The sequence below is a fragment of the Lissotriton helveticus genome, chromosome 4_1 (assembly GCF_964261635.1).
Source record: "Lissotriton helveticus chromosome 4_1, aLisHel1.1, whole genome shotgun sequence".
In the NCBI taxonomy this organism is placed as follows: Eukaryota; Metazoa; Chordata; class Amphibia; order Caudata; family Salamandridae; genus Lissotriton; species Lissotriton helveticus.
In genome coordinates, this window is record NC_136063.1 from 956,793,605 (window position 1) to 956,820,653 (window position 27,049).

Sequence of the window (27,049 nt, forward strand, 5' to 3'; positions counted from 1 at the left end):
AGACAGGCCTGCATTTTAGCTAACTTGCCAGTCTCATGTTTTAAAAATATCATGATGACTATACGAATGAATATGCCTTCATAGATAACAGGGCCTTTCGATCAACCTTCTTCATCCATTGGCCTTTTCTAGTGCCATTCACATTTTGCTTCCACCCAATCAGGTGATGGGATACCCTCTTCATCTTGGTATTTTGGCTGAGCACATGTGCATAGCTGCCTGAAAAGAAGAGCCTTTTGGGCCCAGTGTTGGTTTGCCTGGGCTGCTGCACTACTCCTTTATTTTTATATTTATTATTTGTTGCCATTTTTTTCTGCATCTTGTAAACCGTTGAAAATAATACATTGCCAAGACCAGACGTATTGGTTTTCCCAATGATTGTTTAAAATTATGCACCTTACTTTATTACTCAAACTGATTTCACTGAACATGTGCGTGAAATCCACGCTGCAGGGACTTAACGGAGTGAGCCTTTCCACACAAAGAGAGTTCTGTACACAAACTGATTATTTCAGACATTTGTAATAAGCCCAAGGCCTTGAGTGTAAAAAATGTCTGCACATTCTGGGTCTGGCCCTCTGTACAGAACAAGTGGTGCATTCAGCAGAGCCCAGCTGAGGGGCCGTTCCTCTGAGAATGGTAATGGCTGTGTGTGGCAAGCTTCAAAATAGCCCGTATTTGCATTGCTGCGTCCTGTTGCTGCAATAAATATTCAAAAAGAGATGATATCAAGAGAACCTTTTCCCCTGACTTCCCTGGCTCATGCAGGGAAGACACGGTCAATTAACTACAATTATGCCTGCTGTTCCCGGGCTTAAATAGAGCTCTGTTCATATACAGAGTCGTTCTACTTCTTAAGCACGTCAAAGTCAGGCGTTGCCTTTTCAACATTTATTTTTTTCTGCTTTGGTCCTTTTTTCATGCTCCACCCTCCACCCTCCACCCTCCAAACCCACAACCTCTCTCCTTCTCATCATCCATTTCAGTCTCTCAAGCCCAACTCTCATGACTGAAGTGGCTACCTGGATAAATTCCAGTTACCTCAAGCTGAACTCGGACAAGACCGAAATGCTGGTCTTCAGGAAAGACACCTCACCACCTGGTGGCACAAGGACCTCGTACCCACCCTCATGTCTTAATCTTGAGCAAGAAATCTCGGAATCATCATAGACAACAAACTGGACATGGCCGCCCAGATCATTGCAGTATCCTCGTCCTGCTTCATCCCTAAGGATGCTGAAGAAAATCTTCAGTTGGTTGGTTACCAGGCAAAACCAAGAAAACGATCAGCTATGCCCTCATCATTAGCAGACTAGACTATGAGAACACCCTGTACACAGGGATAACCAATTGGCTCACAAGAAGAGTGCAAACTATCCAAAACGCAGTAGCCAGACTAGTCCGCAAAATCACATGCCGAGCACACTTCACACCACACCTTAAGGAACTCCATTGTCTCCGGATACAAAAGTGCGCACACTTCAATCTTCTCGCCACCAACATTCTACAAAGCGCTCCACAACACAGGCCCTGCCTACATGAATAGGCGCATTCATTTTCACCAACCTTCCAGACACCTCCGCTCTGCTGGTCTCACACTAGCACACACCCCATGTATACACATAAGCAGAGCGTGGGCGCTCCTTCTCATACCTGGCTCCTAAATCCTGAAACTACCTCCCTCAACACATCAGAACCTCCTCCTCTCTTTTTGAGTTCTGCAATATGCTGAATACCGGGTTTTATGAGTAAGCCATCCTGGGCTGTCCTTACACACTGCTACATCGCGGCTGGATACCCTAACAAGTGATACGTGCGCTAGAAAAACATTAATAACATACCATAATATAACCTTCCTTTCCTAGCGCTCCAGGTCTGGTGCCATCCTTTCACCTGTCTGTATCATTCATGCATCTAAACTTAAGTACTTTCCACGTTTTCTTCCCCCGTTCACTTTTTGTCACCTCCTTTGCTTCTCTTGACCTTACATTTCTCTGTATTCCCTACCTTTCTCGAGCTCTCACACTCTGTACTACTGTATTATGTAAATAGTTATAATTGGTGCAGAGATGGAGCAAATTGATTGTACTCTGTTACATGTTAGCAGTGGCATCTGGCCCATTGAGGTGATGATGGCATTTCCCTTGCACTGAGTCATCACTTGTGTTCTAATATGTTTGACCAAGGCAATACTTTGGGCCTCAGTCCTTATTCTTTTACAAATCAAGCAGTGTGACTGCGGGTACACCACATACACCACGTTGCTCTTGTTAAATGGATTGTCAGCGTTTGGAGAAGCTGACTGATGTCTTGTGAATATGTGTCCATATGTGTGTTTCTGTGTATTTGTGTGTCTGTGTGTCATTTGTGTGAATGCATGTATTAAGTGACAAGTCAATCCAGTCGCTCAGTACAGCCACTCCCGAACAGTCCCAACAGTGCTGGCAAGCGTAACATTACGGGGAACATCTAGCATTCCTGGCTATAGCATGGCTTTATCGGGTGATACTGGGAATGCCCCTTCCTCGCTAAGCATGCCATGGCAGTGTTTGGCATGTTATACCATTATAGAACATAGCAAGGTATTAATTCACATGTCATGGCACAGCTTTGGATATCATGCCATTACTTGTAAGGTTGCGTTGCTGGGAATATCTGGACATTACTGGGCACTATGTCATTGCATGACTTTTCTAGATATTTCTTGGCATGTCTGGACATATCCAGTTGGACTGGCCATTTTGCCAACCTGACATATCTCTGGTAGGCTACAGATTTAATGCCGAATTCCAGAGCTATATGGGCTGTCTAAGCACAGGCATGACAGCCCCCATATCATATTCCAGTCACAGTTTCCTACAGTGTGTGGCTGGTGTCAACATTCTCTCTAGGATGATTTTGGTTTGAAATCCAACCTTGTGCATGTCATGACGTTATTGAACATTTTACGACATTGCTTGGCATTACCGGGAATAACATAGTTTTACTGGGCCTACGGTGGCCTTGTATGGCAGACTGTGGAATTACTGTGCACATTAAGGCATTTGTTTGCCACATCTTACAGTGACAGGAAAATGCATGTAATCACATTGCTTAGCCTAAGATAAGATAAAGATTGCTTGGCCTAACTTGACCTATTGCAGCTTTGCTTGGAATATTGTGACATAGTTTAGAAGACCATTGAATTAGCACATGATCCCATTTTTTCAGCGCATGAAGTCACTACTTGCCGTACGATAACCTTTTGGTGCTTGATTGTGATCCATGGCATGTACTGGCCATTCTGGCATTGTGCGTCATTGTTGGGATGATTACAGCATGACTGGCCATTTCATGGCTGTACGTGGCATGTGATTGCATTGCTTGCCGTATAAATTACATTGTTTAGCACATACTAGCATTGTTTGGCTTAATGTCACTGCTCACATAATGACGTGGCTTGGCTTATATCAATCGGCGGAACATGATGGCCTTCAATTGCATATCATGGTGGTTTCTGTGTATGTGACTTGGAACCTGGCCATTTCAGGCTTACCCATGGTATGTGAGAGCGATCAAGGACATATGAAGGTATTCCTGGCATATGATGTGGTACATAGGCACAGGAATATGAGACTGAGCATTGGCAATGCCCGACTATATCGGTCCAAGTGTGCTATTAGTAAATGACAGTACTTAGTGAAATCGACAGCTGATACTGGGGAGGTAAAATGAGTGCATTTGCTAATAATTAAAAGCTGGTGTTCAAAGGTAAGGTGTATTTTTTAATGATAAGCGAATTTTCCCTCAAATATTAACTAATCTACTAAAAATGAAAAGCTGTTATTGGTGTCAAAACAGCACGTTTTTGGATCTATAACTTGCTGTTTGAGGAGAAAACAAGATCTCTAAAAATGACAGCCGGTATTTTGGGACAAAATGAGTGGAATTGCAAAAACGTTGAATATGACATGTATTTAAAGGATAATTCACGTTAAGACTGATGCTATGGCATCCTTCCTTTGGTTTTGGCAAGTATTTTGTTGCTGTTTTAGCGGTTCTGTTGTGTCCCATAAAGGCATTTCATGATTTCTATTGATAGTTTATTATGAACTTATTATTGTATACAATTGCTGTCAGACTGACGCAGTTTAATGGACATGCCTGTAAACTTGAATGATCCCTATAACCTGAGTAACAGTTCTGCTTCCTGTGCCTAAAGCAACTGAGATTGTAAGACCCGTGTAGCTTCATTTTCCATCCTATTCTTCCAGCTATATGTGACTTTATATTTTTATATTACTTGAGAGATTATCTACTCGGAGGTGGAGAAAGTGAAAGGAAATTTGAGCTAGAAATTCATGTAAAGGCTTTATATATTTATAAGTGACATGAGTTAACGCCAAACGGCATACCCAAATAATTTCAACTTTAAAATCTATAGCTTTTTAGCAACGTTCCTTAAGAAGCGGTGTTGTCAAATGTACCTTTTGACTTTGTTTTTTTTTTCTTGGTGACAGAACTTTTCAAACACCCATTAAAAGGGCCAGGCTGACTCACTGGACCATTACACAGCAGAAAATTGTGTTGGTGCTCCTTTATAACTGCCTGTCAAATCTATGACTTTTTAGGCAATTTCTTTGGCAACCTCTCTGCTGTAAAATGCACCATCAGGTACTATTTTTTCAAAATGTTCAAGGGAGGGATCAATGCAATGCATTTGGTGCGGTTCATCTCCCTCACTTTTCTTGCTTGATCAGTGCAAGTATGTGGAGATGCTTATGGTCCACTTTTTTCAAGGTGCAGCAGTCTACACTGTTGCTGACTTAGTGAGTAACTTGTAACTTGCAACAAAACATGCTTGGTCTATACGTAAGCAGAACATAGTGTGGCATCAGTCACACCATGTTCACCTTTTGTAACAGGAACAGTCCAAGTATGGTGCAAAACGTGCTCACTACTTTTCTCATTATTGAAGTGCAAAAGTGATGCAAAATCGAAATGCCCCATTGTGCGCGCCCATTGCAAAGTGTCACATAATGTTTAGTTACTACAAAATGAGTTCACAAGCCTAAGGGTGAAGATCTCCGTCGCTCCTACCTTTTCTAAGCGGATATCTCTGCCCCGGTGGTGAAGATCTCTAAACATGTAGGTATATATTTTAGAAGTAAATGTGAAGTGTGTTGAAGGGAGTGGTGCGAAAATGTGATATAATTACTACTAAATGGATGGAGGAAAATTAAGAAGGGGGTTAGGGAAGGACATGCTAACAAAAAATGCACACTTGCACAAGATTAAGACCATTGCCATTCACAAAATACACTTCTAAATTTACTAGTGTCAAAACGGGCCTAAATGTACTCTAGACCAGCTTTGTTATAAGTAAGTCTGTGTAGACATACGGGTTGCGGGAACGAGCATCAATGACGGTCAGGACTTATCATGGTTCTTGACCCCATAAACCCACTGAAGCTGATCTGGTACGACCTTATATACTTTTGGGAGAAGATAACTTAAATAAGCTGCCTTTTGGTAGCTACTGTGAGACTGGTCGGACAACAGTAACAGGAGGGCCTGCTCTTTATATTATGGAGTATTGTGTCTTCACTCATCTTATATAAATTCTTGTTAAGTGAATGCCATTGGAACATCCTCTGCTTGGATAGTGATCAACTTTATGATCCTTGCAGTACTTTCTGTTCTTGCTCGGTAACGGTATTGGCTCTGAAACTTTAATTGGAATGTGGAAAATAGAACGTTTCTTTTGATTGAGATAAACTCCAATGGCCCATGATTGATCGATCTATAATACCGCATGCCTACAGGGTGGCTATAAGTGAATGGGAGTCCATGCTTAGGGACCAACCGTTTCAGACTGCAGGACAGTGGACTGACACTATTGCCTTGAAAAAGTCTTTTGTAAGACGAAACACGTGTCGGCAAGTCGTGTGCTGGGAAGTTTTAAAGAAATTAAGTTTGCAATAAAGACTATCAAGAATACCACATGTTTTGGATCCTTATATTTGATGAATATCTTTGTGATTTATGCCATTCAACTGGGTTGAAGTGGGGGATACTGATACCCACTAACTGTAACACATATGTGCTGACTTAATAGTAACTATAGGTGTGCTGTTCGAGCCCTTCCTCTTGTGTTTTTGTTATAAGTAAGCACCACACACTGCCAACCACTGATACTGCAACACATTCCCATAGAAATCAATGGAGCGGGTTAATTAAACTAACATTCCATAGGAATTAATGGTAAATTCATTAAACTAATTCTGCTTTTCAGCTACACATGTATTAAAAACATAATTTTTTTTTTTGATCAAATATATTTTTCTTGAGTTCCACAAAGCGATATCTTACATACAACATATGAAGAAACCAAAGACTACGCAGTGGCACCCGTCCCCCCCACTGCTGAGTACCCCACTGTGCGTCCAGGAAGTGAGGCGAGTCCGGGCGCCCGAGTATGTCCGCTTAGTGGGGGACACGCCCCCCATTGACCACCAGAACTCTTTTCCACCAACCTCCCAAAAGGCCCACCCCCCAACCTACCCCAACAGTGCCCTACCCCCTCCAACAACCCCCTACCCCCCCAGCCTCCCCCCTCCCGCCCGGTGTGTTCCTTGTAGCGCTTAAAGGTGGATGTTCGGGGGACCGGTTAGACTTTGTGCTCCACTCGAGCCGCATCCTCCCTAAACCCTTCCGCCAGTTTCAGGACTCTGAGATATCTCGCACATGTAAGCTCCGTAAATTCTTGGGAAAGTAGAGAGGTGAGTGGCTGCCAGGTTTCTCTGAAAGTTTTGGATGACTGAGTGAGCGAGGCCTGTATCCTCTCCATCCCCATGATGTACCATAACCTGTGTAACCACCCCGTGTGTGTGGGCTGCCTAGTGGACCCCCATAGCGACAGAATATGCTGAGTTGCCGCCCCCATTGCCAATCCCATCTGTTTACCCCGCATGGACTTGAGTGGGAACGTCAGGCTGTTCGGCAGGCCAAGGACAGCATAAGCCGGGAATCGCGGAATGTCGGTGTCAAAGTGAGTGTCTATGTCCTTAAAAAAAAAAAAAAAAAAACATAACTTTTAACCAGGTTTATTAAATAAAAAATGTTGGTGAGGGTGACTGATTTTACTATGAAATTATTGTTTATGTGTAATATTTATAACTCATTATACAACTTAAAACAAATTTAGTTTGCTGAGGTAATGTGATATAACTTTTTATTGCAGTAGTTCTAGGTTGTTATTAAGCATTTCAAATTACCTTATGTATATTTTTTACATTACCATAATTTTAATTTCATAATTTAAAAGCTTAGATGTATTCCCCTATATTTTCTTATGTTGAGATCTCCACCTCCGTGGCAGAGATCTCCACAAAGAGCTGCAAAGTTACTTCTAGTAACTTTATTGTCATAAAATAAATTGTAAGAGGATCCACCCATCACTTGAGGGGGTGGAGACTCTTAAGAATACACCTAGGTGTAACTGTCACTGGTGAACAGCATAATAAAGGCAAGTTGCTCTTAAATATAGTAGTAGATGTACATATGCCTTTGTAAATTGTAATAATCGTGTCCAGAATTTTGCCTTCCACTAAATAGTGGTAGTCAATATTCTGGACAAGTGTTTCTATTATCACTTTGGTAATTCATATTCTGCACAAAATCTGTTTGTATATCAGTAGAAAAATCAGCATTTTGACATGCAATCCTTGCCCTTCCCTCTCTGTATAACTGCTATCAATCTTCTTCTGAATCTCTTTCTAGCCCTCCTCTACCCTCTCACATTTTTCTCGCCCTCTCTGCCTCCACCGTCCCATTCAATACATTAACCATAATGCTGAAAGGTAGAAATTCAAAATTATACTTCAGTTTGAGGCATCAGGAGTATATTCCACCGTTACGTTTATTGGATCTCTGTTCTTCAAGAAGGGTGTTCTTAAGGTTGATGGGTTGATGGAAAGAGCGGCAGAAGAGAAGCGTGCAGCTATATTTGTTTTCCCATTTTTCTTTTCTAGATGGTCATCACATATGGGAAATGGAAGCTAAGACGGACAGAGACATGTTTAAATCAGTAAGTACTTCTGTATTCATCTTTATTTATATGAGTGATTGGTATTGTACACACTACAGATGAAACGCAGGCTCACAAATGCATAAGAGTTGCTAGTTTGAACATTTTACCTCCACATATTTGAAAACATATATTTTTCTGTATGCGTGTAAGCAAATGCGCTTGTCTTCATAACTTTTTAGGGACATGTTTAGACTTAAGCCATTTTACAATCGCAAGCGTTCATCCCAGTTTTTCTTAATAGCTTTTTTCCTGGTCACCCATGCTGGACATGTATAGAAAGTGTCTGCTAACAATGGAGTTAGACTCTTTACAGCAGGGCCAAAACAACAGTGAAGCAGAAAAACTTCTGTGTCCTTCTCATATGAATGATCTCATGACAAAACCAAAGTGAACACTAACAGGGCAGAATTAAAAATGTTCCGAAGTATTCCAGCTATGGGGGATGTGTCTTATGGCCTCATTTAGCATGTGGCATAGAAGGAAGACTGCCATTCAGTGGCAGTCCTCCCGCCCCACTAAACCAGAAGTTCTCTTGCCCTGTTTTGAGATGAGAGTACCAATGGATTACCATCAGCAGAGTCTCAGCTGAAACGGTAACGCCTTATTGATTGTCCACCAACAACAGCACCACTGGATCATTGTGACGGCCACCCCACCTGTATAGGGTGGGTCATCTGTCACGTATTTCCATTGTCGTGTCAGCCATGTGAGGGATGCTGGACATGAGCATGGGAAATATACAATGGGCCTAATGCACAGAGAGAAAACTCACTCCCAGATGTGGGTTTTTTTGGGCGAAAATAAACACATGCAATGTCAGCAGTTTTTTTTCTGCTGACAAAAAAGTTAGCCAAACAGGTGCTTTTATCATGGCGCCCACTTGGCAAACCTGCAGTGCTGTGATGAGATACGCCGCAACAGTGGCTCCCTTCTCAGGGATTCCACCAATCGCTAAAAAGAGCGTCTGGTTCTCCTCCTTGGACTAGGACATGTACCAGTGTAGTCACTGTCATTCTCTATACTCATTCAGACCTCATGGATTTATGAAGGTGAATACAATAAAGTAGGAGTGATAGAGTTCCTTCAATAAATATTAAATAAGTAACACAGGCAGGAGGAAAACAGAACGCACAATTTAGTTTATAAGGAGCAATCACCCCAAATCCAGAGTGAAGTTTACTACCTCTTCAGACTCGTGTGTTAAAAGTATTTTCTTCCTCCTTTGAGTCAAGGTCAACTTAGAGCTGCAATATTTTCTTAAGTGACTTTTTGATGTATTGTGCCCTGCAGAGAGCTTAGTTCCATGACGTCAGATAGTCATTCACAATCAGGGGCTCATACGACATTTCCCACAACAAGAATTAGGATCTGAATTAGGAATGCATGCAGAGAGCCTTGTGACCCCTGGGCGTAGCTATGAATAGTGCAGCAGTTGCTGTGGCACCAGGGCCAAAAGGTGTGAGGGGGTTCACGCTAACTCAGTTAAAGCTATGTTAGTTACCAAGCAAGGTGACGGAGGCCATGTTCCTTGTTTGCTTTGGGGATCATGGCACCATTCCTAAGGCCTCTGTTCTGACTAGAACTTTAAGACTAAGAATATCACTGAATATTTCGAAATAGACACTTTTGCCCCATTCCTAGTTGAATTTTGCATCTTCTTGAGTATCTAAAAGAAGAGGAAAAAACAGTGGTAATTGAGAGGACCAAACAAATGCCAGTCCCTGAAAACCCAGCGTATTCATAGCGGTAACTTCTAAGTCGGCTCTGCATCTCGCCTTAAAATGTATACCTTTAGAGTATTCTGCTATGAGCAAGATGTGTACTGTCCCATTTCATGGCTTGTTTCTGAAAAGAGAATCACATGTTTCTATAGCAACTTTTGCCAAAAGATGCTTTGAATGTACCTCCTGTCTCTGACAAGTACTATCCATGAGCAACTCCAAGCCAGTGTTTAGATCCTTGTGTATACATTATCAACTCCAAATCAGTTTTTAGATCCTTGCAAAAATAAAGCTAAAAAGGAAGCTATTATAATTTAGCGGAGTAAGGAGTAAATCCTTTTGGGATATGCAGGCATACAAACGTCAAAAATAAAAATCAGTGGGCGAGGAGAGGGCGGGGCTTCCTGCCAAGAACTACCTGACAGGCACCTCTATCCACTGCCGCCACCAGTTCTCACCACTTCCCAAACAACCTGACAAGGGGTATTTTCACACTCTCTAATAGACATCGGCTGCTTAGAACCTCCAAAGACTAACTGAAAAACCAAGGAGCTGGTGTCTAGTTTCTTGCTGTCCGAGTTACCTACTTTTGTACATACTGTAATTTAAAAAACACATAAGATTGAAAAAACATTTTTTAAAGATGAGAAGGCTCCGTTATACTCTCGTTCAACATGTAGCCCATTCCAGAAATTGACACTCACACAAAAACAATCTTACCGCTCTAGAACTTCTTTTGAATCTAGCTCTTTGTAAATCTCGCCACAATAAAAATAACTTGCTTTTTCTGTGATACTCCATTCTGCTATTTATAATTACCATAAACAAGTAGAGTTAATAGTTATTAACAAAAAAAAATGTTAGGCTGTGCTGTCCATGACAATATTCAAACATGTGACATGCAGGTAAAATTAGATGCCCATAGCGACCCTGTAACGTGCAGAATCTGTTTTCTCGAACTCATAAGTACAAATAAAACAGAATTATCATTCAAACACCTGGGCGCAGGGGACCAGACACATTCCTACTTTAGAGGTCCTTTGAAGGTCAGCCGATGGGCGTCGCCTTCTCGAAATCCCACCACCTGCCTTGCTACTGCATCTTGAACGTTCAGGAGCCTGTTCAGCAGTTTCTGTACCCAGGGCTTGGCAGGATCCATGTTGATCCTGATGGTGGTTCTGGCCAGAGCTTCCCCATCTATCCCCTTTAATAAAGACTGCAGCCTAAGACTAGTTGGACCCTTAGGAATTAGATTTTTTGGTAGCTTATGGATCAAACTCTAACAATACAAAAACACCTATGTTCTGGCACTTTCTAGTGTGTTTTTGAGGACCAGAAACCTCTAACTTACTACGGTGTAGCGCCATTCAATCGGTAACCATCCAATCTTCTCGCAGTGTGGTTGATCATCAGGCTCTACCGCTTTGACACCACTCTCAGAGAGGCGGAAACTTAGCTGGGTGTCATGAGCATAGTTGTGAGGCACATCCACTGTGGCTTTCAGGAGTTCAGACAGTGGTAGCAAAAAGAAATTAAGAAGGGGTTAGTTTTGTCAAGTAAAGGAATGTTCAACAATATACAGGAGACTACTATTAATTCCCCAGTGGGAGGTTAAACCTCAGTAATTATAACTTTTATTGGACTGGCAAAATAACTGTGCTGTATGAATGTCATTTCACAGTTGAGAACTTTTAAATATGTACACTTGAACATTTGTACCATAGATAGCCAAGTGTCCGTTATAGCACATTCACATGTTATTCTGTTGGAAAAGTAAAGGAATGTTTAGCATCATGCAAGAACCTAGTTTGAGTACCCAGTTTGTAGATAAAGTCTAGTGTCTCTGTGTGAGGTATATCAAGTAACTAACATTTATCCTTAATAGTTTCACTCCACAGCAGTAGTAGCCTGTAATGTAGAGTATTGATGAGGCGGGCCCATCCACACTCTCTTCTACATGTGCACACACACATACTCACAGTAATCCACATTCGCACTCACTCGCACTCATCCATTCACAAGCGCTCACACATACACCCACTATTTCCAAGCACATACACATGTGTAAACCATTCACAGCACACACAAATACACATTCATACATAGACCCAACATTAAACCAAAAAAACGTACCAGGCCGGCTGTGATCTCAAGTGGCGAATGGGAAGTCTCCGTATTTCCTGGAGGCTTCGGAGAAGGAAAAAAAGCAAGACCCTGTCTCCTTCTCTCAATGACTGGAATTGTCATGGGTCAGCTAATGAGAAGGGGATCTTAAGGTACTCGTCACAGAGTGGGATGGAGTCAGTGATGCTTCCTGAACCCACCCTTCTCTGTGATGAGCGTCACTGATGGACACTCAGACTGGGCACTCAAACCTTAAAACTTAAACTCCCAGGTCTGAGTCTATTGGTGACGCACCCCCTCATCACGAGAGGGAGGACCTTGCAGCGCTTTGCCAGGGTGTGAAATATTCAGCCCCCAAAAGTTCTGCTCCGTGAGCCAGGTGCTTGTGCATTTAGAGCATGCTTAGTGCCTGGCTGCCTGACCCGAACATGAAGAGTGTCTGTCATGCTGACCTTTGCTCAGTGTGACACATGAACGCCACTCTTCATGCGTTGGGTGTTCAGGAACCCCTCTGACCAGTAACAACAGGCTGCGTCTGCTGGGGGACACCGTCTACTTCTGGGAGGGACAGATGTGACATCAATATTTGACACTGTTCCCAGAAACTATAGTGTATCTTCTGCCAGGGTGCTAAAGCTACCTTCTTTATGATCCAAAACATTATTATACATGGGAAACGTCCTTGTCTGGAAAATAAGACTCTTGTGGTCTTGGAAGTTAAGGCACATTTCACTACTGTGCTTCTGGAGTTATACAAGGACCGTTGTCAGTGGCATGCTTTATTCTGTGTTTGTTAGTATCATGTAATGGCTTTGCGTTGATTACTTTGTTTGTGTTAACGTCTTAGAACTCCCTGGTCGTCGAGATACCGCCGTTCCGCAACCAGAGGATAACTAGTCCTGTTCAGGTCAACTTCTATGTGTGCAATGGAAAACGCAAGAGAAGCCAGTGCCAGCTGTTCACCTACCTTCCTGCCAATGGTAACTTCATTTTGAGAGTATTCAGTGTTTTTGTACCTTTCCCCAGTAGACAAAAAAGGGAATATTAATGTTAAATCAGCTGGGGAATCACCCAGGGAAAATATAAGGGCTGCCTTGCATAAAAGACAGTTTTTTTCTTGTGAGTGGAAGCCCCATTGTATAGGATACAGAATTGTAAATGTGCCTCTGATTAACTAGTTATTAAAATAAACATATCTTCTGTATTTGTTTTGGAGGGATTTTATTCAAGGATTCTAATATTTAATTCAGAAATGACGTACTCGGGAAACATTCATCGTATAGGCCATGAATGCTGGTAGAAATGCTTTGAGATTATTTTTGTGAGCTCTTAACAGTGTACACTACACACAACCCACAATTCCCCAGCCCTATTCCGAAGATGCACCTTATAAGTTGTGAACTCAAAGGAGGCAGCCTTCATGGAAGATAAAGTCCAGGCAACAACTACGCGGTTGTCCGCATTAGTAGCTGACTACTTACAGGAAGGTGGCCATGCCTGATACAAACCTGCCTCAACATGCGTCTACTTGTGTGGGCCATTGCAGCATTTATTAAGACAACGCACTCTATTTCTTGGAGCACCCCGTGCACGCCATGCGCAGTCCCCAGTGTTGTGGCAGCTGGTGCAAAGCTGGGGGAGGAGGAGGTGACTCTCTTCCTGCCAGGCAAGAGTTCGTGAATTTCTCACTCTGCGAAAACATTAGGTCTTCACGCTCTGTCACAACTAGAAATATATGTGTGTGGCTGCAAGCAAAAACACTTGAACAATGCAAGGAGATCAGGCCGCTTCATAGATGTCCACACAGACGGCTGAACCATGTTGTTCCCCTTCCTGATGCAGGGTACTCTTTTCATTGGCATCTCAGCGAGTGACTTCTTGATTGGGTAGTTAACACGCAACTTCAACAGTTACTGATTTAGGGAAGGAAATGAGGAATTCATGTTTGTAGAGTTGTATGTGCAGGATAGGCTAAAACCGGGTCTGGTGGCTCAGTGGACTAATGCCTCCACTGCAGGGGCCTGTGTTCGACCTCATGGTCACAGGTTCAAATCCCCGGTAGGTCCACTCAGCCTTTCACCCATCTGAGGTCGATAAAATGAGTACCATTGAGTTGGGTAACAATGAACATCTGTTATTCAGCGCCAAGAGACCTCTGGGTGAACGTGCGCTTTACAAATACATGTTATGTTATGTAGGCTCTCTGTTTAGATGAGTTAAAATAAGCGCTCTATCTTGGGGGACCTGGCCTAGGTGCATCCCAGGGTTACTTCTGATTAGCATGAGCTGCACCTTTGTCGTTGGTCTCACTGTGGGTCATCAAGAACGTAGCGAGTAACAACTACCAACGGGCATTGTACTAGATTAATGAGAACATTTCAGGATGCAAGGCCTAATTATTAGAGAAACATTTCAGTTCAAACGATTCCCTCAAACCTGGCTTTTCAAAGAGTCCACTAAACACAAGCACTCGAAAATGTGGCTACTGCTGTCCACAGCCCCTTCTGCACGACAAAACTCCAGCAGACTCTTGTTATGTAGTTGGATCGAGGACTTTAAATGAATAACCGTTCAGTAGGGTGAGTCATATTGATATGAGAACTATAGTTCCTTTGTCATATGGTAATGCAAGAGAGCATTAGACGCAGGACCTCCAACCAGGAGGAGGCCCCACTGTCAGCCGGTGAAATAGCCCAACAAAGACTCATTGAATGTATGTTTGGATACATGAATGACATGCGTTTTGTGTGGAATACCCATTTAGAGGCCTGCATTTACAAAACATTCAGAAGATATAGGAAAAAGCAGCAGGCTTTATAACCATTGATCTCGCAAATCAGTGCAAGAGGTAGCCTGTCCTAGATGAGAGAATAGCATCCAACTAGGCCACCATACCTCGATATTCCAGGGTCCATCTTGGGAACTTAAACAGTTAAAGGAAATGTTGCAATGTATCATGAACGTAGTCAGAAGCTCACAAGAGAAGGTATTTAGAGAGTTTGAAAGTACATTTTTAGTAAAGACCCTTATTGACCATGGGTCTGAGATTTCACTTGAAAACCACAAAATGGATATTTGCTTTGGATGAGTCTGATATTATTTTAAGAAGCCAGATACAAGTTAGTGAGAGTGGCTGTGCACTCCCTAAAGAGGAACACGAGGGATTTATCTCAAGACTTAGCTCATTTTTTGTACACAGTTATCCTGGCATAACAAGTGTTTGCAGTTTGATGGCGGATGAAGAAATATCTTAAAGCTTTCTAAGAATTTTTTTTGTCAAAAAATGAATCAAGCCTGTCAAGGACCTAGCCCATGCCCTAAGCTTTTGATTCCTCTATTTGATGCTTAGTTGTAGATCCTACATACTGGGAGCACCATCTCCCCATGATGTACCAGTGCAGGGATCCTGTGCGATAATTTTCATTGCCTGGAAGTAGAACAAACAATAAGGTGCAGGAGACTGAAGAAAGTTGGGTATTAGTGCAATATAAAAGGAACTGGAATGGTCCATCTGGACCTTCCAAATCCTAAGGTTGATAAGGCACTGGGGGGAGATTACTATGTATAATGATATTATATGTATATAAAGGGCTGGTGTCAAGGCTCCCTAAAGAGAGTTAAGACACCAGCAATCAAGGTAAAGGCTGATGTGGTCCCAATGCACTGACTGAGATCAAGGAACACAGCTGTATAATATACGTGACATGGCCTGACATCACAGTCTGATATAGGAGCACCTCGGATTGCAGGGGAAATCCCATATGGATACTTGTCACCCACTCCAAGTCCAGCTTGCGACCACCAATCTTGTTTGGATGTTTTGGCCCCACGGATGAGGTACTTACATGAAAAGTTCCAAACTTTGGTTGTTACTGGCCAAGGCACACACCCAATAAAATCACAGCCTGGTCGTGTAAGTTCTCACACTGCTGTGCTTGCCTGTCAGAGATGAAAATGGAAGAAGGTAGCTATGATTTTCCATCAATTTCCTAAATAGTTACCTCTTGACCTGAACATCAGAAATAACTTGTAATGGGATTAATAGTTGAATACTTCAGTAGACTTGTGCTACGGGACCCGCTCGTGGTCCTGCAATGGGACCATCATTCTAGTAAAAATAATATATTGACATTTTTCTACATATGTGGTTGCACAGTAGATCAAGAGAAAGTGGTGTGGCAGTAGACTTTTACTCAGAAACGGTGTGAATAACAACTCACTGGAGACGTATCTACCAGGCTTAAAAAGGCCTATGAAAAGTAATGTGCGACAAAGAGTATTATTGAGAAAAAAAAAGTCACAGTTGGTAAGAGCGCAGAGAGAGAGAGAAAGCAAGATAAAGTAGTCTCTAATGCACTAGAAGGTAAGATATTGAAATCAGTGATGGAAGCATATTACTCATCCAATAAAAAAAATACTCGTTGGGCATGACAACCGCAAGAGTAGGGAGGAAAGCCATCGAATTGAGGGTAGGGAACTAAAACAGGCCAGAAAGTGATTGAATCATGAGCAAGGGGCAGCCGTAAAGCTGGCTGCAAGTATAAATTGAATACAGTCAGTCTCTTGCCAACACGCAGCTACATCTGTTTGTAAGCGAGACCTAAATATGCATAGCTTCCTCTGACAAAGCCATAACTGTTTCCGTGTAGCTAATAGAGTGCAAGCCCTGATGCTTCACGGCCAGTGCTTTTCTATGTTCCCTACGAGTAGAATAACTCCCAAGAGGGACCTGTCCATTTGGTTGATAATTATTCCGTTGTGTATCCGTGGATGCTCCGTCACAAATATTTAAATAAACTTTAAATAGGGAGTGTGATAAAGTAACAAACCTTAATTACACATTGCTAGAAAGAAGGCTGTTTCTGATGGTTACTTCTAGCCGCAGATTGCTCACCTCGTGAATCCTCCACGGTGCCAGGTAGATTGTGCCATCAGACTCTGTGTTGACTCTGCACCACCTCCGCATGTGATGACATGTAGTTGGGTATAGGCGCCACTCTTGCACGCTGACATCTTTTCCTCTTTAAACATCCTTCAATGCAGGCCCAGAGCTCTGCTCCCAAATATTTGGTGTAGGTACAGACCTCAAACGGTATGCTAGGGCCCCATTGAAGACAGGTTTGAAGCTGTCCTTGACTGACATCAGCAGACGTCTGTCACAGACCTGCATGTCATCTCTGTTTGCTGCATGATGCAGAGCCATGAGACAGATGCTCCCTGTTGCAAATGAAGATCGTCAGCCAGGTTGAGGCCATCAGCATGTGTGTAATACAAGAGGAGAGGCTGGTCATGCTTAAAGTTCTGAGGTTGTTCATGGGCCTGATCTTGGTCTCATTCTCCATCATCAGGTTGGTCTCAAACAAAGTCAACATACAAGTCATGGTAGGAGCATAAAAAAATCCAAAAAGGGTAAGCCCCCTTCCCACCCCTCCTGCTCCTTTGACATGTCACACAGGCTGTCTTCTAAAGGCCTGACCCCACCTATTTCATTGCCCCCTTCTGGTCCTGATACCTACGTTTACCAGATTTCCAGAATAATTGTCAAAGCAGCAGCAAATTGAGGCCTTTAACGAGGTCATGCTGCATTTGTTCAGAGATGTTCCGGGTCCTTCTGGCCTGCGTTAGCTCCATGGATTTGCTGGTGGCTGAAGGCGAGGCTCTGCCTACAGGTCTTTCCCTGTGCTGCCTGGCCCCATCGGCCTCCATCTAGTCCTCTGCCACCTTTGCCCCACACACAAAACCTCCTGCCACAGGCCCCACTCTTTCTCCTTGAATATGCACTGGCTGTGATGGCACCAGCTCCCGTCTTTGCACTGGTTCTGATGTTGGACTAGAACCACCTTCAGTGTGTTCTTGGGCTATATTTTTATGTGATTACAAAGTCCCAACCTGTGTCTATGGATTACTCTCTGCCAGTTCCCTTGTCGCTGCACCATTATTACAGGAGAAAGGAGATCCTTTTCAGCTCTGAAACCAACATTGGCTAGAGCTTCCGAATCAGCTCCCAGGCCAACAATGAGGAGGCATATCAGTTTCCCCCCACATTCTGCTGGTGATGACTTGTTCTTGGACTGGCAAAATGCTAGTGGCCTAGACACCTCACCCGAAAATGACCTCAACTCTCCCTTGGGTACTCTCGCAAAGGAGAGAGCACCTTTTGCTGTGGTAGTTCGCATGGGAACATAAATCCTGGACTTGCAGCTACCTTCTTTAGAGACTAACGTCAATCTAAGTATGAACATTTTATGAACCAGGCTTTTCACTTCTGACCCCTTACTTCTGTTCAGTGACACATTGACTGATTGTTTGACTGCTGCTTGACCTAAACCTTGATCTGGTTCTTCGGTGAGCCACCCAATTGCTTGTCATCAAAAGCCCAACCCTAGGGATCCATTCTTTCTAACACCACATCCCACTCCAGATCAACCAAAATGAATTTCCTACTGCTTCCTCTGGCAGATAAATAGACACCTCAGGTAAACGGGTGTTTCCTTCTACTTTATTGGCTCTTCACTCATTGAAGTCTATGTGCCTTTTGGGTTGCTATCCACATGTCTTGTGGGACGTGGCAAGCCAAGGTTTTGCCCGCTCTCCCAGAAGACTTCAGGGGTTCTTTACACAGAAGTTGCTTGATGGTCAAGATGCAACCAACTAGCTTTTCAGAGCTGGCCCAGATACTTTGTATTGTGTTTCTAGCACTATGGGCAGAAGTTTGGTTTTCTGGCTGATACGGTTTTGCAACTGTAAAAGTAAATTGGGCTCAGTTAGAGAAACTTTTGGCAAAGTGCAGGCGGAGCCATTTTATCAATTTGAGTCAGAGAATTTGGCAGACAATAGCGCACAAATCACTCATGCATGGTGCGTACAGGGCACTAATCCGCCCTATAAGATTACCAGATTATTTGTTGTGTTAGTGGGTTTTAAAACTCCTTTCATCATGAATGGACAGACACAGGACATCCACACTATATGTTTAAAAAACGTTATTAAAAATTCAATGTTATAAACTACTGCTGATTACATGAATAGATGCAACTATAAAAGTAAACACAATAGCAGTAATTAAAGCTATACAAATAACAAAATATTAAAAAGAATTGCAACATTCTGATGGTATGATTCACAGCAATAAATGATTAAATTAGTCTTTAGGTAACCAGCATCCCTAGATGAGGATAACTGGATTTTTTGGACCTTCCTGAACGACATGCACTTTGATGGAGCAAAGCTCTTTGGGGATATTGCAGTGCACTGTAGCACTTCAAAGATATCACCCTAGTTCTCATTTTCCCAATTAGCCAATACCCCCACCAATAAAGGAAATACCATGTCTTCCTTACGGGCCTTACATATTGTCAGAATCTGATGTCACAACTTGTCCAGCATTCTGCAGAGTCTTTTTGTTGTTCCAGGGGCAGGTCACAACTAGCAACAAGGACAGTATTCCTCTTTATCTGTGCTTGTTGCGGGTTCTATCAAACTGCTTTAGTTCTCCCACATCCTGTTGCATAAGGCGAGTAGGGGGAAGAATTTGTTTTATTTCTGCCCACACAGCATGTCATTGATTTGTATCAATAAGTTCTTCAATATGTTGACGTTGGCTACTCCCTTCCTATATTGTCTATTTTCCCTCCCATCTCTCCGGTCGTTTCTCAGGTGTGTCATGAGGTTTAATCCTTACTCACCAAGGGTGCAATTGAGGTAGTACTTGTGAGGAGGGGGCTCAGGCTGCTAGTCACATTATTTCCTGGTCCCCAGTAAGTGAGGGGAATGAGACCTCTCTTGGACCACAGGCTTTTGAACATGTCTCTGAAGTAGGACAGGTTCAAAATGCTGGGCAGGACACGTCCTTTCATGTTTTAAACCTTCTGTTGTACAGGCCTTAACTCACTTTCACCGTTGAGTGGTGCTTTACCAATTCATCATTCTGCTGTTGGTCCTTAGCTCTGCCCCTGGGTGTTCATGCATGTGATGATGCTGGTCTGGTTCACCTACACAGGTCGGTAATATATGTCTTCTCATACCTATGTGACTCTTATAGCTATTTTTTTACCACCTACAGGCAACGGTTTAGTTGCTGTCCACTATGGGCTTTTCCATCAGTGAACCAAAGTCCCACCTTCAGCCTGTGCAGTGGCTCCTCTTCATTGGGGACATTCTGGACACAATGCTGCTGCATGTTCCTTTTCCCACCTGAATGTAGTCTGTAATATTCGGGCTATTTTCACGATATTTCAGCTCAAGCCCTTATTCCAGCCTGGGTGGGCCTGAGACTTCTTGAACTTCTGGCCTTCTGCATCCTGCTATTCCCTCATCCTATTTAGTACATTTGGACTCTCTAACTGAACATTCGACTTCAGTGGGCCCATTACTGGGGTTGCCTGTCAGATCAGATGTGTATCTTTGATGAGGAAGTCCAGAACCCTCAGTGGTGGAAGACAGGCTAATGTGATGTGGGGTAGGCTGGTTTTCTCATTCTGACAGATACATGATCTCTGGGTTTGGGCGGTCATCTTCACAATGTGGGGATCAGAGACCTCTGGTGTCCGATGAATCAGCAGCCTCTGTTCAATCTTTTGGAGCTACGGCTATTCACGTTGCCCTCAAGGTGTTTCTGCCTTTCATTAAGAGTAGATCTATCCCAGTCCAGATGGACAGCACTACCACTCTGCAGGACAGAGCAGTGTGTGGTCTAGTGCACGCTCTCATGAGATTCTATGGCTGTGGCGAAGACCGGTTCCCCAAGGAATCTCCTTGATGGCCAGCTCCCTAGTTGGCCCTCTCAATATCAGAGCGGGCAACCTCAACCCAAGTCACCTGCCAATCACCAGTAACATTTGGGCATCTTTTCCCAGTGAGGCTTGCTCATAGAAGATCAGTTTACGATCTCTAAGAATGTGCATTCTGGGCCTTCTATGCCTTGAAGTTTCCTCTTTGAGGTTTTCTTGGGTACAAATTCTGCCTTTGGTTGGGCTCCAGCATACTCTATACGGTCCAATTGCTTCCACTGATTCCACAGGTCACGAAGAAGGTCAGGATGGACAGGGTGCAGCTCATCCTGATGACCTCAGATTGGTCCATAAGAGTCTGCTCCCTCTTCGGAAGGACCTGTTTTTCCAACATAAGAGCGGGGTCCTGCTCCCGAAACTTTAAACTTTACAATTGCATGCATGGAGATTGAGTGAAATCAGGTGAACGGTTTTATTTTGCCACATAAAATTGTGGACTCCATGCCATTACTTTAACCCATCTATTTTGGCTGTTGGACAAAGTTTGTATCCTAGTGGTGAGACCACCATTTTGACCTGCTTCAGGTTAAATTGTCTGACATACTCCTTTTTGTTTTGCTGTAGGCCCAGCAAGGCCTTGCCGTATAGGCTATTACATTTAACTTATTGACTCTTTCCTCCTTACTGCATTTGCCTCTTAACTTCTCATTGTTCAAATCACCTATTTATGAAAGGGCTTACTTATACATTTCTGCCTGCTCCTTTTGTTATGCAGCAGTAGGACCTTAATTTGGTTCTTACTTTTTTGATTTGCACAAACTTTGAACCTGTACATAGTTGCACTCTGAGGTTCTTGACTTTTAAGACCACCTTTCTTTTTGCAATCATTTCCATGCAATGCCTCAATGAACTCCAGGTGCTATCGGTGCACCTACCATTAATTATGTTCTTCCCTTAAATTTGGTGTCACTGTCTCAGGCGTCCTTTATCATGAAGGTGTGCTGCTCTTCTGCTAGCGACAGTCTATGACACTCCTTGCATTTTTCTCCCTGCCACATCTCTCTAATGAGACGGTGAGGCTGCACCCGTTGAATGTCAAACAGGCCGTAAGGTTTATAGAGACAGGACTGCTGAACACCGTTCGAACAGTCAGATTTTGGTTGGGTTTGTGGCACAAAGAAAGGAAATGCAGTAGAAAAATGGCACCTTGTCAAGACGGATTGTTCTGTGCTATGCTTTGCGCAAGAATGAGCCTCTTGAGTGAGAGCACAAGAATGAGCCTTCTGAGTGTGGGCCTTCGATTTTATTTCACCAGAACCAAGACTGCTACTTATGGCATTGACTAGAGGAGTTATAACTGTTATTGTGTTGAACATCTGCCAGATTGCTATATGGGCATCCACCCACATTTTCGCTGGGCACTACTGTCTTCACTCTCAGGTCTGTAGGGGGGACTATTTTGCCCACTTGATTCTTGAGGACTTTCAGGTGAAACGTCCACTCCTCATACCCTTCGCCTTTTTGGAAAGTAGCAATTCACAAGGTGAGAAATCTATTAGAATTATCCATCAGAAAAAGAAGTTACATACGTTTGGTAACACTCTTTCTGGGGGATATTCTAACTGCAGATACCCCACCGTTCACTCTCCTCCATGTGCAGTGAAGTATATTTTTTGTTTCTAAAAGGTCCTGTTGGACCTGGCCTTTAGCAGGGTTATCCCCAAACGTTTTGCCTTTCTCCTGTGGTTCTTTGACTTTGAATTTGCTGGTTTTAGGACTCTGGGCACATTATCACTACTGTCCAGTGCTAAAGTGCAAGTGCTCCCTGTGTACATTGTATCTGTAATTGGTTATCCATGGTTGGCATATTTGATTTACCAATAAGTCCCTAGTAAAGTCCACTGTGTGTGCCCAGGGCCTGCAAGTCTAATGCTAATAGTGGGCATGCAGCACAGATTATGCCAACTCCATTCGACAACCATGTCACAGACATGCAACTGTAGTGTCTGTGTGGGCAGTTTTAAACTGCCATGTCGACTAGGCTAGTGCACCCACTTCTTCCCTTTTATTACATATAAGGCTACCCTAAGGTAAGCCCTAGGTAGCTCCATGGGCAGGGTGTGGTGTATTGAAAAGGTAGAATATGTACTGGTGTGCTATACATTTCCTTATAGAGAAATACTGCTAATTTCGTTTTGCACTGTTGCAAGGACTATATTTCTGATAGGTTATCATTGACGCTGCCTTGTAACTTCTTAAAAGTGTAGCTTCCAATTGGTGAGAAATAGAGATTTGGAGTTTGTGGTCCCTGAACTCACAATTTAAAAATGCATCTTTTAGGGAAGTTGGTTTTTAAATTGTGTGTTCAAAACATTCCACTTTTAGAAAGTGGGCATTTTTTTACTTTACCAATCTGTGCCTCTGTTTGCCTGTGGAATCCATGACTGAGGGAGGGTGACAGTGGGCTATTTGTGCATTCACTCTAAACAGTCCCACATACAGTCATCCAGTGTGCCCTGCATACCCTGATGGCCTATCCCCAGGCTGATGGGTCTTCCTGAACTAGTGTGTTGGGAGGAGCTGTCACAGGCACCTAAATAGGGCTGTACCTGGCCTCACACAAAGCTGTCTCTACCCCCCTGTAATGTGTCTGGAGCCAGGTCAAGGAATGGCAGGGTCTTGTGCACTACAAAGACTTTACTTTGAAGCTTGCCTACTTCAAAGGCAGAGGCTGGTATGAGTATGGAGTTGTGACACCATAACTTCAGAACACTTCTGGACTAAGAGAACATTCTGCCAAGAAGAAGAACTGGATGCTGTAGGAGGGACTGACACTCTGCTTGTTGCTTTGTTGTGCTGGCCTGCTGCTTCTGTCCTGGGAATGAAAGGACTGGACTTTGCTTTCTACATCCTGCTTTCCAAGGTTCTCCGATGGCTTGAGCATGCTTGCCTCCTGTTAAGAACTCTCACGGCCATCAAAGACTTCACCTACCAGTGCTTGGGCTCTTCTGCTGAGAGCCCTGACTTGCCAAGTGGTGCCAAATCCAGTTCCTGGGCTCTTGGAAGTAGAATCTGGCAATCTGGGAAGAAAATCCAAGCATCGACTCTCAGAACCTGATGTGTGGCTGAAAGGTCACCATAGTCCAAGTCCTGAGCACCACGTCACCTATGGCCTGGATCACACTCCAACACGGATGCTGCTGTGCGGCTGAAGAATCAATGCATCACCTGCTTATGGTTGTGAAATGTACACAGTGCCTGCTCCGCCGCATCAACACAGCATGCCCTGATTTTTTGATGCATCGTCCCTGGGTACCCAAGTTCTTCATCAACGTTGCCCGCAATAAGGAACCAAAGCTGTGTGTCTGGGGTTCGATGCATCACCTCCCCTCACAGTAAGGAACCGACGCATTACCTCCCTAAAAGTAAGGAACCAATGCCTCACCTCCCCTGCGCTGCAGTATAGAACCAAAGCATCACCTCCCCTGGCAGTAAGGAATCAACACATCACGGTCCCTGGCACTAAGGAACCGATGCATCACCTCCTCTGGGAGTTAGGAACCAATGCATCTTTTGGCTTTTTCGGCACATCACTTCCCCTGTGCCTGTTTTCGTCTTTGATTTTGACGCACCCCAGGTACTTTGTGCTAAAAGTGACACACACATCCATAGTTTCCTATAGACTGAACTATTTTGAACCGTTTTAAAAGTGATATTTTAACTTGTGTATGTTGGATTTTTATTGTTTTGAGCTTGTTTTATTCAGATAAATATCTGTTATTTTTCTAAACTGGTGCAGTGTCCTTTTGTAGAGTTTGCACTGTGTTACTGTATGTGTATGTACAAATGCTTTACACATTGCCTCTGAGATAAGCCTTACTGCTCGTGCCAAGCTATCAAGGGTTTGAGCAGGGATTATCTTAGCTTTGTGACTCCCTTACGCTGACTATAGTGAGGGTCCCTTCTTAGACAGGGTGCAAACTACTGCCAACTGGAGACCTCCATTCCTAACAGGTCCCAAGTAATTTGTAGCAAACTGTTGACCTTTGACTGTCAGTCACTTTGTGTCTAAGGGCATGAAAAACATGCTTTTCAGCAGGCAGGGATGGTATCTGTATCTGGCTGAGTGTCCCTCATCCAGAGGCAGTGTAGATGGTTCCACCTGCCGGCCTTTCAGGAGCTATTGCAAGTTTCCAGATCCAGTCTGGTGCCTTGAAGGATTCACAAGGTGAGGAATCTGCAGTTCAATAGAGTATGCATCAAAAAGAGTGTTTATTGAGGCAAGTACCTTGTTGGTCTAGACCTGGTTTAGATTTGGGTGGTAATGTAAAATCCTCCAATTTCGGAGTGATTTGCTAAATTTGTAGAAGGATCCACCTCTAGAATTTCCTTCAACATACTATTATCACTCAACTTTAGCGCACATCGGTAGTCTTCAGGAAATGACATCTGCATCTTTTAAAGAATCCTCTCAAAAGAGACAGCCTGAGAAGCAGAACTTCAGCTTGAGATAGTTACAGTGCCATGTGGGATTGAGTGTAGGTGTATTTTCCTGTTGCCTTGGTGCAGGCATGTATCATAGGTGTTCTGACACTGCCATGTGACATGCGGTGCTTCTGAAGTGGATTGCTAGGGCAGGATCATCATGGGACCTGCTTCAATGGTTTAGGATGTGACTCATGAGGCTGCTGACTGTTTAAATATATCTGACACAGAAACGATGAGTAATTCCCCCTAGCTGTGCAGTGCCGCCTGGCCCACAACGCTTGCGAGTTGTATGAGTGTATCTTGCCAGGCATCCCCCCACATTATGGCGTTGCCAGGTGTAACAGCATGGACTGTCCTTGGAAGAGGAGCAAGCTTGCTGAGCAATGCAATCTAGCGTCTCAGCTGGCATTTTGGGTGAACTTGAGGTATCAGATGGTTTCTACCCGGGAGTCTTAGACAAAAATGGAAGGGTGCACGCGGTACATCCCCAAGGGAAACTGCAGTACTCCTGCGAGTCACAAAACCAAGGGCATTATCTAATTTCAGAAGATATTTTCCAGGTCATTTTACCTTCATCTAGTAGTAGTAGTGCACAAATGCTGTCAGAAAGTAACCGGATGTTTACTAGAAATTAGCACCATCCATACTTCTTGTGACAATTCTACCTTCTGTTCCACACACCTGCCACGTCCTATCATACATTAGCTACAGAACAGAGCCTTTCCTTTTCTGACACAGCCTACAGGGAAGATGTGTCCAATAAATAGCGTGTGACAATTTTACAAAATTGATGGTTTTACTATTCCTTGTATGATCCACATTTTAAAAAAAATCTGTAAATTGCAGCTTTAGCTGAAGTCTAAATTAAAGGTGGTAATGCTGAATACTTATTGCAAATATAACAAGTACAAACATGGGCTCAGATAGCCCACATTTAAATAAAGCTCACCAGCTACAAACACGAAGTGATTCCTACACATTCAACTGTTACATCTGTTTACCAAGTGTGATGATGCTCATATGGTATTCGTAAATGAAGCCCAGCCCAGAAGTGTAAAAGGAACACAGTAAAAACCTTCACAAATGAAATAAAGTAGGCACCAGGTACATGCACCTAATATTAATATCAACTTTCTTTAGCATAATCACTTTGCAACCTTTCTGCTGACTGCAGAATCTATCTCAGTGCATGGGTTTCCAGTCCCTATGGCCTCTTTTAGCCCAAAGGTACAAGCCACGCCTAGAATCCAGAGTCACAGAGTTTGCTCAGCCTACGTTCCATGTGTCTGCATGTGCATGCGTTCATGTCTGTGTGCATAGTCCTGAATTAGACTTTGGCGGATGGCTCTCTGTCCATCAGAGTGGCATAGGACAGTACCGCAGCAATCCTGAGACACCAGTGTTGCCATATTTGGAGATGACAGCTGGCCCAGTGGTCATCTCTGTACATTGAAAGGAACTGCTGTCACAACTATTCACTTCATGATGTGAAAAGTTTGATGCATGGCATCACCAAATATTGAAACCTTTTTTTTGTTTTTCAGAAACAAACTCGTAAAGCCGGAGTTTGTTTCTGAAAGACAAAAAAACAAATTACAACTTTGTCTTTGTCTGTACCTCACCACCGGCCTATTTGTTGGGCCGTTAGAGGAAGCTCTCCGTCAACTGAGCAAACAGCGGCTATGTTGACAGAAAGCTTACGCTTTACCCTTCTCTAAATGAGTCATGTGGACTGAGAGTTTGGTGGACAGGGTCCTCCTTTGTAGCTGCCAACCTCTAAATAAAGCCCTAAGTGTGTAGGTATTTATTTAAGAGCAAGACTGTCCAGTTTACACCCTAATAAGTTGGGAAATGTCACAGGGAAGCAGAGGTTCTTGATGTTGCCCCAATTGTCCATCATTAAAATGTTGCCAGTA

The 27,049-nt window shown here is 43.3% G+C and overlaps 1 protein-coding gene across 5 annotated transcripts in view; it reads left to right on the top strand.

Annotated features, from left to right (window-relative positions):
* The window catches only part of NFATC1 (nuclear factor of activated T cells 1), a 401,790-nt gene that overhangs the window by 205,116 nt on the left and 169,625 nt on the right, over positions 1-27,049 (top strand). For 4 of the 5 annotated variants that reach the window (XM_078687571.1, XM_078687573.1, XM_078687570.1 and 1 more), the window contains exons 7-8: positions 8,013-8,068; positions 12,764-12,896. The exons of the other annotated variant lie outside the window; for it this stretch is intronic. In XM_078687571.1, the coding sequence (XP_078543697.1) occupies positions 8,013-8,068; positions 12,764-12,896 (189 nt within the window). The remainder of the gene's footprint in view (positions 1-8,012; positions 8,069-12,763; positions 12,897-27,049) is intronic. 5 annotated transcript variants of the gene reach the window in all.